Genomic DNA, 13508 nt, shown 5'->3' on the forward strand with positions numbered 1-13508 from the left:
CCAATAACAAAGTCCTCTCAACTATTTTCCACATCACTTTGTCTTTCATAGCCACGTGAAAACTAGGGTAAGTCGACATATGTGTGAAATAGACACATGAGCTATTCAAGATGCACACAGAAATTTAATGCTGTAGACAGTACTGGACACTGAAGATGCAAACATGAAATTTATTACAATAATTGCTGATTACATTGTAACAATCCCATTTTCCGGATTTTATAGTAATCCAGCCAGTGTAACATTGTTTTAACAGACAAACCAAATTATGTGTTTTTGAGCATATCTTGACATTACTGATGAAAATGAACTTACCATAGGAAACAAATGGATAGTGATTTGATGACTATGCCATAGGACCTATTCCAATTCCTACTTTATATACCTTATTAAAGTGCGACGTGCACCAGTGGTTGGAATACGGGAGTTCTGCCAGCACCAGCTCCTCGCTATATGCAGTATATGCAGCCCAGTAGAAATTACAAGCTGTCATAGACCTAGAGGGATTAAGGCTTTTGGGAAGTCCAGAGACTATTTCAGCCCTTGCAACAGCTCTTTAAACCATCTGTGCTGAACCTCCCACTGAGCTGCTCATATCAAAAAGCGTACCAAAAGATTTTCTTCCCAGCTTTTTCCTCAGCCATATGTGTAACTAAAGGAATAACTGTCTTTTAAGCCTTCTACAAGGAAAATACAAATATTTACATACTAACTAAATAGAGAAATCAATTTCTTCTTCATACTCTTTCTACAAAGCGAAGTAGTAAAATCTCAACTAATCTAATTACGTGATATGAAATAAGCCAGACTTATTCCGAGGAGGAGGGATCTGGTATGATGTAAAGAGCAAAAAACAAAGGAAATTTGTGAAATCTCTCTCTTTAGGAGTCAAATAGAATTGTATTGCAATATAACTACTAGGACTGCTATACCTAAAGAAAACAGATTACAATGGTAACATTTCATCATACATGCTTTTGAAGATTGTTGGTTTTAAATTATTCTCTAGCATCTAATAAAGTTAATATAAACTTTGATCTCTCAGTGAAATTATAATAGATAATAAAAGGTAGGCCTTGCAAAATGGAGATGTTCTTTACAAATCAAATTTGGTTCTTTGTGAATAAGCTCAGGGAGATTAATGGTCATCTGTTTTGCTGCGAAGTCTCAATCGCTGGGGACAGAGCAGCAGAGCAGCCAGGGAGGTAGGGAAAGGCAGAAGGGGCGACGAACGGGAGCCGATGGGCGAGCTAAGCAGGGACAAAGCAGAGGATCCAGCGGGGCTAGCGCTTGCCCAGAGTAGGTGCAAAGGCAGCGGCCGAGGAGCAAAAGAAATAGAGATAGACAGATATATAAAGTTACATGTTGTGCTCCTGGCAGAATCTGAAGTATATATATTAGGGAAAGACTGAAGCTACTCTAATGAGAAGAATAAGAAGAAATCTCAAATACTCATTCACTACATAAGACAGGAGTCCTATGAATAGTATATAATGATATAATTAAAAACTTGAAGCCTTTTTATAAAAAGACAGGGAATGAAGTTGCAAAGACAATTCTGATTTTAACAAATTCAAGCTAATCATGCAATCCTCATATGCTAACATAGGTTGCTGGGTATACAAGCTTACATGAACATACATATCCAGAATATATTTTTCTATAATCTATATATACACACAAACACTCATACCTAGTTTTAGAATAAATTGAATGACTATCTAAAAGTATATTGATTGTGAAAAAAATCTTGAAATTAGTAAAAAAAAAAATTTTTATATAGAATAATCTAAAGTGTATTTTCCATACCTACAGATCCCAGATCAGATTTGCTTCACAACATTATGTTCAGAAATCTTAAAAATACAAACATAAATTTCACTGTTTGCAACAGCTGATTTAAATCAAGCTAATTGAATACAGAGTTTTGATTTTTACTATTTTCCTACTGCTGATCATTAATTATTTCCTATTAAGCAGACTTCCTAATTCATTAATCTGAATCTGGATTCTGTCCAACAAAATGAATATGAAAATAGCTCTAGAGAGAACACTTTCTTCCCCTGACAGAAGTCATTGACGGAAGCCACCACTGCTAACATCTTAAAAGAATAAACCAGCTGTAGCTGACTCCAAAGCAGATTTTCCCAGTCAGAGGTGACTGAAAACATTCTTAGCGAGACACATCATTGTTGCAGATTTCCTACTGTGTGTTTTGGTGGTGCTTTGGCAAATTCAAGGATAAAAAAATCACAGCAAGTAAACCCAAAATGCTGCATAATCAAGTCTATGCACAGCAGGCTGTTGGGGAAAGAGCGTTACGGTAAAGGAGGTAGTATAGTGTGTTTGAGACTCTTTCAATCAAGTGGGCTCGTACTAATTATTTCACACTCTTTCAAAAGTACTTCAATATTCATAATTATCTGACCAATCAAAAAGCTAGTGAAATAATCCTGGAAGGTCCAACGGTTCTTTGGTGAAAAAATCATTGAAGTTTAAAATGAAACATACTTGCTAAGCTGAAGGGGACTCCTCAGATGTCTGCAACAACATCTTGTCTCAGGCTTTCCAGGTAAGGTGGGTGCCAGCAGAGAGCAAAGGATATACCTATGTGCTAATGAAGCAGGAAGCAAGAATTGGCTGCTCTGATTGGAAAGACATGAGTACTCGTAAGATTTACACATGAATATTATGGTCAGAATAATCTATTTTGATTACCTAGTATGTCTTCCAGCATAACAAAAACCACAGAGCACCATTAAGCTCCTTGTGCACAAACATAGATACGCTAGAGTCTTATCCAACATCTCAGCTGTTAAATTAGACTCCTATTAACTATAGCCAAAAATTGGTAATCATTCTGAAAAAAAAAGATAAACAAATAAAAAAATACAAAACGTGAGTCCAAAGGAGCTAGAATGCTCTCATAAATTAGCTTTACTCTCTCAAATTTAAATCACTAAGCTATCTGGCTTTGGAAAGAATAAAATAGGCTGCTTGCAACTAGGATACTATCTGAAAATTCCCTAAACTGTCCTTCTCTGATCTTTTGTTTCCCACGAGACTTTTGTAGAAGAAATTGTTCTATTTTTGAGAGGAACAATCACCATAAATTTTTACAAAGATCTCCACTCTTCTGGCTACAGATGCTTATCATTTGCTGTAGTTTTAATACTTTGAGAGGTGAGAGAGGATACAAACAACATGATTTTCTGTTTGGTATTTCTATGAAATCAGTTTGCCCCTACTTCATATTGCTTTAGCTCCTATGAACTACATCTGCAAGTAATAATGTTCTGGGCTTGAGGAACTAGCGCTTGCCTGATGTAAACCAGTACTGTTTCATCAGTGGAGAGATTTACTAAGTAGATTTACTAGCCCAAAGATCAACCAAGAAAAATTGTCAACATTGACCTTTTATATCTTTTACTGTGTCCTAAAAGGCATTAGAAATTGTAGGAACTCTGAGGAAATTACACTATTCGGTCTAATCACAGTGCACTTTCTACCCTCTAGTACTCAGCTGGTGCACACCAATATATATATATTTTTATCAAAATTACTTAATATTGCGTTTGAACAATCACCACTCTGGCTACAGATTTTTTTCTTTAATTCAGTTAAAAAAGAAGCACATTGCAGACACTTATTTGCAATGAACAAGAACAAAAAAACCCACTGGTTTTCCCTGTGAAACTTGATTCTCATGCTGTGCAGAAAATCTTTTCATTTGAATAATGCATGTGCACATTTCAGAGTGAACAAGAGATAAAAGTCTACTATTTCAGCGGTTCTGGTTGGTCTAGTCTACCACCAGGTTGTACAGTGAAATTAGTTTTTCACATTTATAATTCTACCTCTAGTTTCTCTTTCTGAATTTATAACTTAACTTCTCCAAATATCGATAATGGCATTCAGAGATGACAGGTGCTGAATAGCACGTGATTGACAACAAATTGTACCTCTGCTCTCTGAGTGGAAGTAGATTCAGCCAAATGTACCTATTTCCCGGCTAAACAGAACAGAATAAGGAAAATAAAATAGCTACCAAAGATACTAAACGCAGCAAAATTCCTACTTTAAAAATGCAGTTATAGCTAGCATAAACTGTTTAGAGAAAGGAGCACTGAATGCAGCCTTTACCAGTGGTGGAGGTCAGTATTGCTGGGAATGCACTGCAAACAGCCTAGGAGCCTGGCTTTTTCATTTTTTGATTTTTTTTTTCAGTTTCTAGGAGCTTTGAATATTTGCCGCTTACCTCTAGAACGCACAGCCATGTCTGTTACTCTGCCAGAGAGCAGTACTGGCCTTCGGGATGATCCCCTTGGCCCCTCAGGGACTGAGCCTAAGAGGTTATTAAAAGACTGGATAGCAGCCTACCAACTCCCGCTATCTCAAGTGTGCAGGAACAGTTTTGCAAATGTATTTTTTGAGGAGAGACTAGATATAAGGGGCTATTTGTAAGCAAGAAGGTTGGTACAGAGTCTGCAGAGCCCTGCCCCACGGAAATTTTTAAAAGAGGTTTCCAGGCCCTGCTGCATACCGGCTGGGAACAATTCCCTAGTGTAAGCTCATGATGTTATGCTCTTAAACAGTCTGAGCAAAGGAGGCAGTTGGTACCATGAAGCACAGGGGAACTGTTATCAAAAGGAGGTGACAATGGCATTATGTATCACCTACGGGATTCAGATTTGGGTAGAGAAACAAGCAAAGACAAACTTGAGAAGAAAAATACAGGTGAAAAGGAGGATTTACTAATAATCATATACTAACATATACTACCTGCAAAGTAAGACTGCAGTATAAAAAAGGTAAAAGAGACTAAAATATCCTGAGTGCAGAACAAAAAAAGAAAACTAATAAGAAAATGTCAGCAAAGCTTTAGTAATTAGGTTAAAACAGAGTCTAAGCTTCTAATACACAGGTGGGATGAGGACAAAATTGAAGTACAGAATGCTCAATTAAAGTTTACAGAGAAAGAAGGACTAAAGGAGAAAGGATTAACCATAAACAAAGAGGATAAGAGCAAAGGAAGGTCTGAGAAGTATTTTTGATTAAAATAGAACTAAAAAGTATTATAAAGAAAATAGGTTGAGTGCTATATCTCTTGGTTCTGTATTTCTGGAAGAAATTTTGTATAGAATCACATCAAATTGCTTGCTTAGAGCTGAAGCCAGACTGTTGTGATTATATACAAGAAAGATCATCATGTTATAATATGCAAATTACACTCTCATTCTACAAGGGCTGGATTCTTTTATTTTACTCTGAACAGCATCAGCTGTTATGTAAGATTCTGCTGATTTCAATAGAAACATTCACAGCTCCATGCGAGGATCCAGGATTCAACCTTACTCATCACTGTCTAAAAGTCTGATGATTGCTTCTCTCCTAGGAAAGGCACAGCTGAGCTGATATTTCATGGAGCACCTCTAGAAACAGTATAGAATTTGCAGCCTAACAGAAGATGAATAAGAGTAGCCTAAACCACATTTCTTTTCTCTGAATATTGCAACATTCTTGGAATATGAAAGAATCTAGCATAGAAATTTAAATAAACATGGTTTGTCTGAGTCCAAAACACATAATTTAACTGTGACATATGGATGAGGGTGCCTCTCAAAGTTATTTCTGACAACCTAACCTTGTTCTGCCTCCTCACCTCTACCAACAACCACTTCCTTAGAAACATTTTTCAAGGTAACTCCCAAATAAATCTAGAATCCTCTTTGCCTGCAAAAGGCCCAAAAGACATTGGAATTAATATAGTGTTGGGCAGGTGTCTAGCAGAATTACATGACAGTATCCTGCACAACGGATAACTGAATTTCCACTCAATTTTCCATAACAATATACAGTATGAAGATTTGGGGCAAAAACATATAACAAGATTTGTGAGTATTTCGCTATTACAAATGTAAGCTTGGAGTCATGCCCACAGCAAAAGAGTGACAAATTATACTGAAACTCCAAACGGGGATGCTAATAGTTATTTTTACCCTTTTTAGATCCTCCAGGGAAAGGTAAGTTATCCCTTTATTATGTCATTTTTGTCCAGTGTTACTTTATATGAGTTACTGCATGGTTCTGGTGAAGTAGAAACTGTCTTTCCTAGGTAAGCTGTATTTTTTAAAATGAAAAATGCATACCAATAGCATTGTGCGCTTTCTGGGGATTCCTATCAAATTGCAACACACTAATAAGATATGGAGACTACGTAATTAAGCATTCCTTTCCAAGATAATTTCCTTCTTATACATGAAGTCGGGATCCAGGCACAGGCACCCGAAGAGCGTTATTAGTGGGAACGCTCATCAGCCTAGTTAGTAGCCTTTTTTTAACGACAGATCTCAGTGACTGAACCTTTAACTTTACAGCAGTTGGGATTGTGGTTTCATCCCCATTAGTGTTTTGGCTCTGGAATGGTTTGTTTGTTTGTTTGTTTGTTTTTAAAGTAAATCCCGCAGCTGTGCCCACTTGTTGGGATTTGGTTCACCTCATATTTCAGAGTGCACGATGTGATTCCTTTCCAATTAAACTAAATGGGAAGTATGCTCCAGGAGTGCACCTACTGCACTCCGATCTCTCATTGCGCGGTCCATTGTAGCAGACGAGCAAGCCCAAAATAAATCTGTAAAATGTGCACTGTGTGAACAGCAAATTATTAGCACCAAGTATTTATGTTGACAGGTCTGTTTCTATTGTGCTACACTACTTTCTAACGTATATGTAGCCATGTAACTCCTCCACATTCCTCTAGAATACGTGTTCAGAGTTTACATCTCAAAACACCTAGACAGTAGATTCCCTATGGATTTTGAAAAAAGGTTTGAGTAAGACAGTTCTCCTCATCCCACTGTCACCCATTTATTTTAGGAACTTACATTATACAATAGCTCAATATACTTATAAAGCACCATGGGTTTACTTCACATTGCCCTACTGGTGCAAGATGATTATCATCCTATGCAGCACACACAGCAGACATATAGTATCACACACCAAGATAAGATTTCTACAATACTTACGTGAAATAAGATTAGCTGAAAATGTTTTGCTGTCATTAAAGAACTTATACATCAGGAATTTATCAAGGTACTAATACGCAGGGGTTTTAAGGAGAGCTTCTAAGCATTGCATTTGCAAAATATAATATTTTTCCTGATGTTTATATGCACATAAACGTTTTCAGGTATTTTTAGAGGTATCAGGTTGACCAAACACAGCATTAAGATGCCCTGTCTAAAACCAAATATTCTTATAATTTTAACCAAGTATACTTTAAAAATATTATTTTTGTTGATATAAAACTATTATTTTCTAACAATCTTTTAAGGTTCACTGTATGGCTATGAAGCTAGAAACATTAGATTATATCACAGAAATAATGAATTAATTTGGCATTTAAAGGAAAAGTAATCTATTGTTTAAATAGCTACTTGGATAATATTACTTAACCGTATACGAAATTAATCTTTACCAAAAGGCCGCATATATCTCCAACAAGGCGGTTATATACTTCAAGATTACAGTTAATTCGTTCTGCACATTTTTGCAGATTATCTAAAATAATTTTTAGTGCCATGATAACAATTTTTTTTAAGGCAAATAAATTTGCTTACAGGGAGAGTACATCCAAAGAAATGTGACAGTTTCAACACAAGCTAACAAGATAAAGGACAATCCTTGTAGAGGACTCACTACATGCAAGATGCTATCAGAGCTACGGCAATTCATTCTTCTTTTGTACCTTCCATAACAAACTTTGCCTGATGGAACTATTAATAGCCCCAAGTTGAGTACTGAAAGTTTCCAATGAAAGACTACATACTGCTGTACTTCAATCACAGTCAGTTATCCTGTTAGTTTGCTACCGGCAAATTGCGTACCTCACCTCTTTCTTCTGTCTATTCTTGAGGTTCAGATAGCTGAATTAGTGCCTAGATGAACCTTCTACTTAAAGAACCAGAGGAGTCATTTGACGCGGCCCTCTATGACGGTTGTTATGTTTCCAAACATACTATGAGACAGTCCCACATAAGCTGGCAATGGCTTATCCTGACACAGTGCCTCACATGTTTTTCTTAATAAAAACAGTGTTTAGGATATAACTTCAAATCAGAAGAATTGCAAGCTTCCATAAAAGAACAAATTTAGTACTATTGCATACTAAGTTGGTGACTAAAATAGAAGCATCATATGATACAATAAAAATATTTATAAATATCTTATATGAGCTAGCCTTTATTATAGATCTCATTGCAATAACTTTCACAGTCATCCATTGGTATTAATATCAATGTAACAATTTTAATAAAATATTAATTTTATTGGAACTGATGCTTAACTTATGATAACTGAAAAGCCAACAAAAACAAACAGCAGAGCAGAATAGCATCCATTCATCTACCTTCATCCATTCATCAAAACACTACTTTCATACACTGTAAAGTGGAATTTAAACATTTCTAAGAGCGTTCTTCTGTTTTTCCAAACACAAAACAGTTGTGCATATGTATTTTTGTTACTAAATAATATTCTTTTAATAAACAATAACTACACACTTAGTTACAGGAAGGTTATCAGCAAGCATCAAACCTGGGCACTTCAGCATCTAAAATAAGAGCTTTCGTATTTTGAAGGGAAGGAAATTTTTAGCTGTAAGAAGGGGGCTACAGCGGAGTGTCCGTATCATTTCCAGTGGCAAACATGGTGACAACAGATTTAGAGATTGTAACCTCATTTAATTTATTATTTGGGATCACACCTTTAAAAGGAAGTGAATGTACAATGACCTAAATTAGCTTTGACTGTAGCAGGTAAATGATGTTAATGTTTCTTTCAGGAAGGTTTCCTCATTTTATACTCTTAAATGAGATTCACGGCCTATATTTCACAGACATGTGACAGATGGCACTAACTGGCCTTGCATACTAGAAAGAATGAACTGCAAAAGGATGCTGGATACACCAACCATGTACCTTGTGCTGCTGATCGCCTGAAACCATCTTCTGGAATTTGTCCAAACACCATAAAAGTAAACAAATGTGAGCTCAGACAATATACATTCAACAATCAGCCATCTATTTCTACTGACTTTGGAATTTTGTTAAAGTCAGTGATTAAGTGAACCCAGTTATACCCGTTACTTTGCAGGTATACTGTATGCTGCAATTTATTAACTACGTTATTAAAAGATTGATTGTCTACCACGTGCACCTCAAGTAGATTACTCGGTTTCAGTGAAGACTACAGAGCTGCTAAAGTGGCAAAGAATAATTTTAACAACCATATTTATTTTTTCTAGAATTCCTCTAAATTGCATGGAACTAAACATAAGCACCCTACACCACTGAAATAATCCATATCTCAAATACAGCTCATGACTTTTCTGTATGGTTAATCTCCCAAATGTATTTCTTCACATGGAGAACAAAAAAGATACCCACAGAACAGTGATTAATATTAATAGCGAAGAAGTCTGGGACTATGTGAAATGAACAGAGCTCAATGAATAGCTATTTTGGCAACGGTAAGACATGAAGGATGGCTTGTGAGTTTTATTGTTTCAGTTCTGAGCAAATGCAGGTGCAGGCACAGCCAAAAAAGCCCTTATCTCCTACCACCTATAGAAATAGTTCTTAAATATGGATTGATTTTTAGACCAAATGACATTTGAAACTCAGCATGATAATAAAAATATAGACAGAAACCATAAGCATGATTAAATGGCGTTTAACACACTGCAGTCCGTTACAGAATTTGCCTAACACATTTATCAGTGACGGACAGACTCCAGGTTAGTCTGAGACACTTTACAGTATTAAAACTATTAAGAGCCAGAAGCTCTTAAATAACTTTAAAAAGATAGCATAATGGGGCACATTGTTATATTTTTTTTTAATTATTATGGGTAGTCAGAACATTAAACCACTATGCTTTATTTCCATTCAACTATATATGGTTTTGAGAACATAGACACCACACTGTGTTTTGATTTACATATTTTTTCTGCTTTTTTGACTTTCAAAGCAATATAATTTCCACAGGGCTTTTGTACTGCCAACTGTTAATCAACAGTTGCGACAAAATATCGAGCGGAGCCTCTCCCTACTACATTATCGTAAAAGGCAGAGTAATATCTATTTAAGCAGGTGCAAAATTGACATGCGCAAATTTCTTTGAGAACCGCACAGTTTATCCAGTTACAGACAACAGCTCATCTGCTTTTAGTCAAAATATTTGCTCCCTCTCTCCTTAAGATTTTATTTTAGAGACATTTTCACAATTGAATTTAAATTGAAGTTTCATTCCCAGTATGTCTGCCATGAAAGCACTGGTTTTAGTAAGTCTTTAGGTAAACAAACAAATGAACAGGCCAAAAATCTATGGACAAAGCCAAACAATTAGATACCAAGAAAAAAAAATTCACCTTTACAGTTCCTCAGTCATTTCCAGTGAATTATCTGCATTTGGACAATGGCTCTTGACTGATATTTGCACTTAAGCATTTGACAGAGAGAAGCTGGAAAACTTGCTATGACAAGAAAGCATCGATTTGTGGCTGTTCTGCACTAATAGCTTTCTAAGGACTAATAAAATAAATTAGAGGCAAATAAAATGATTGATCTTTCATTCAGGATAACAATGAACCTTAGCTGCCAACTCAAGTCAGATTCATTATTCTAAATGACAAGCCAAAAAAGGCAAAGCAGAAGATACATATTTCCCATCAACCCAGTACAATATTGTGCAAGAACATCTAAATTCCTCCTGCCTAGGCCAATGGAATTTAAAGGTAGCATAGCAGAGGCACACTTATCCAGTACATTCCCCTTGCTGGCTACTAATTCAACAAACAATACTGCTAATGTTCACAAAGAAGCCATGGGAAGGATAGTGATAATATAGCACCGCACGAGACAAGAGACAGAGATTCTGATTTTAGCTACCATAAAAACAGTGGCACCAAGTCTGATCAAATATCTATCTTGTCCCATTTCCTAGCTGAAACAGAGCTTATAAATGGCGGCCTCAAGAAGAATAAGAACAGGAAAGTCTATAGGATACTTCTTCCTAATGCTCTTCCAATCTCTGGGACTTCCTTAGCTGGGTAGATATGCCATCAGAAACCATCAATGGATTTGTCTTCCATGGACTTACCCAGTCTTCCCTTGAGCCCATATACACTTTAGGCATCCATAACATACAATTAGTTTCACAGGTCTGCTATACAGCAATTGAAGAACCACCACCTCCTTCCTTCTGAACCTGACTTCTACTAGTTTCCATTGGTATCTCCTACCTTCTCCAAGACAGAACAATCTACCCTTATGTAAGTCCTTCACACCATTTATGAATTTACAGACGTCTATCACAACACCTCTTAATCACCCCTTTTCCACAGTGAAGAGCCCTAGCATACTGAAGACAAACCTCTAATCATCCTTCTTTCCCTTCTCTGGGACACCACAGTTCTGGGAACAAGAACTGTATGCAGTATTCGTGATATGGATGAAAGATGGATCGATGTAGTAGCATAAATATGTTCTCTGTTTCTCTATGCCTTTCCCAGTAGTTACTGGTATTTGATTTGTTTTTTGATCACTACTAAGCACTGAGTTGACATTTTCATGGAAGTATCTATCATAAGATGTCTATACTTTGATGAATGACCTCTGGCAGATCACTCCTTCACAAATATTCAAGAAAGAAAAGCCTTGCAAAAGTGTGGATAGGATTCTTCAACTTCAGTTAGGGACATCAGTGACAAAAAGAGAAATTTGGAATTCAAGTATCTAAGGAAATCGTGTTATAAAGAGACAAGAAGATAGAAAACGTCATTTAATTTTAGATTGAGGGAGAAGCTCAGCAAAAGTAATATTGCCATTTTCTCATAAAACCTTTCCAAAAATATGTTTTCAGGAGTAACAAGGCGTGAAAACTTCAAAGTAGTTGACTTTCTAGGAAAGCCAGAGGAAATATAGTTTGGAAACTTCAAGTCTCATGGTTCTGCATAATACGCCAGTTACCTTCTTATTGCATTTATTCCCAGAACTACTGTTTCCTGTTGCGCACTCCTGCTTCATCTACTTGGAGTATTCAGTAGAAAATTTTTCATGTTTCAGCAGAGAAGTTTTCACAAGGTGTAAGCAAACATGTTGTTTGGAACAGATTCATTAATATATGAAGGAATTTTTAGTATTAAATTGCTTATGATAACCCCTGGATATTAAATTTTATTACAAATCACTTGTAAATAGTAAAAATATCAGCTCTGGAAAATTTTCATCTGCTGAGCTTATCGGGCATAAAATAATACTTTCTGTGATTTTTATTGCAGCACATTTTCTTGAACCTAAATTATGTCCCCTGCACAATTTTAAGGAGTATTAAAAGAAAGCAGTTAAAATAAATTAGTAACTTACATAGTAAAGACATCAATAACATCTCCTGCAGATCTTGTCATCTCAAAGTAGGTTTGCAGAATGTTGACAGTTCCTGAAAGTGCTTCATGTCCGCAACCACAGAAGAGTGCGACTCCTGCATACAGCAGGATGGTGGCAATCAAAGATGCATAGGGAATGCCCCCCAGGCATTTGATGCAACACTCAAAGCATCCTACAAGAAAAGGAAGTTATATGTTAATATAGTATATCAAAAAATCAAAAAGCAAGTTTCACATTTCCATTCAGAGCAGGTTACAGTTAGGTTATACCTAATTCACAACTCCTGTTTCTCAGGAGGATGATCCTCAGTCACAGAAAAGCCATAGAGAGAGGGTATCCAGTTCGTTTCCCTCCATCACCATAGGCTTATTCAATTTTTTTTTTTTATGGATAAGTGTTTGTGCGTCACTCAAATACTTCAGAGTAATGAAAATATATGCTAAAAAGGCATACAATCAGAAATAATTGTAGAAGCTGAATTTCCTCTCAATTATTTCGCCCTCTGCAATGCTCCCTAACTGTGGGTCATTGCTCTTGAATTGCACCAGGGCACTCTTTGGTCCTTCCACCAGAGCCTAAACGGACAGCACTGGTGCTATTAAGGAAGTTGAACAGGAATAGAGGAAAATTCTGAAGAAATTCACTGACTTAGTAGCCAGAAGCTTTTTTTTCTCCTAAACATTACTAGTTTATGTCACAAATACAGGATTTGGATAGAAAAGAAGGAGAGGCATATAAATTTTAAAGCTCATACAGGTAACAGCAAGTGAAAAGTATAAGGTGTTCAATAGATACAGGTCAATACATATTTGCACACTCCAAAAGCTTTAGGCTCTTCTGCATCACAGAAATACCAGAGATATTGTAAAGCCTGTCTTTAGATGAAGTATATCTACATTGCTGAAAGCTAGCAAACTGAAATAGCAGGAGCTGTCCCTCTGCAGTATCATGGAGCTCCACATGGGCTAATTTTCTATTACGTATGGTATATCCATACTGCTATTCCACCTTAAAAACAAAATTATATGTAGCCTCTATATGTAATTTTATATTTTGTCC

General features: G+C 36.3%; 1 protein-coding gene across 2 annotated transcripts in view; it reads right to left on the reverse strand.

The window, feature by feature from the left end:
- Positions 1 to 13508, reverse strand: part of GPM6A (glycoprotein M6A) — a 128823-nt gene that overhangs the window by 29649 nt on the left and 85666 nt on the right. For both annotated transcript variants that reach the window (XM_009676614.2, XM_009676615.2), the window contains exon 2: positions 12429 to 12621. In XM_009676614.2, coding sequence (XP_009674909.1) covers positions 12429 to 12621 — 193 coding nt within the window. The remainder of the gene's footprint in view (positions 1 to 12428; positions 12622 to 13508) is intronic.

The sequence above is a fragment of the Struthio camelus genome, chromosome 4 (assembly GCF_040807025.1).
Source record: "Struthio camelus isolate bStrCam1 chromosome 4, bStrCam1.hap1, whole genome shotgun sequence".
NCBI lineage: Eukaryota > Metazoa > Chordata > Aves > Struthioniformes > Struthionidae > Struthio > Struthio camelus.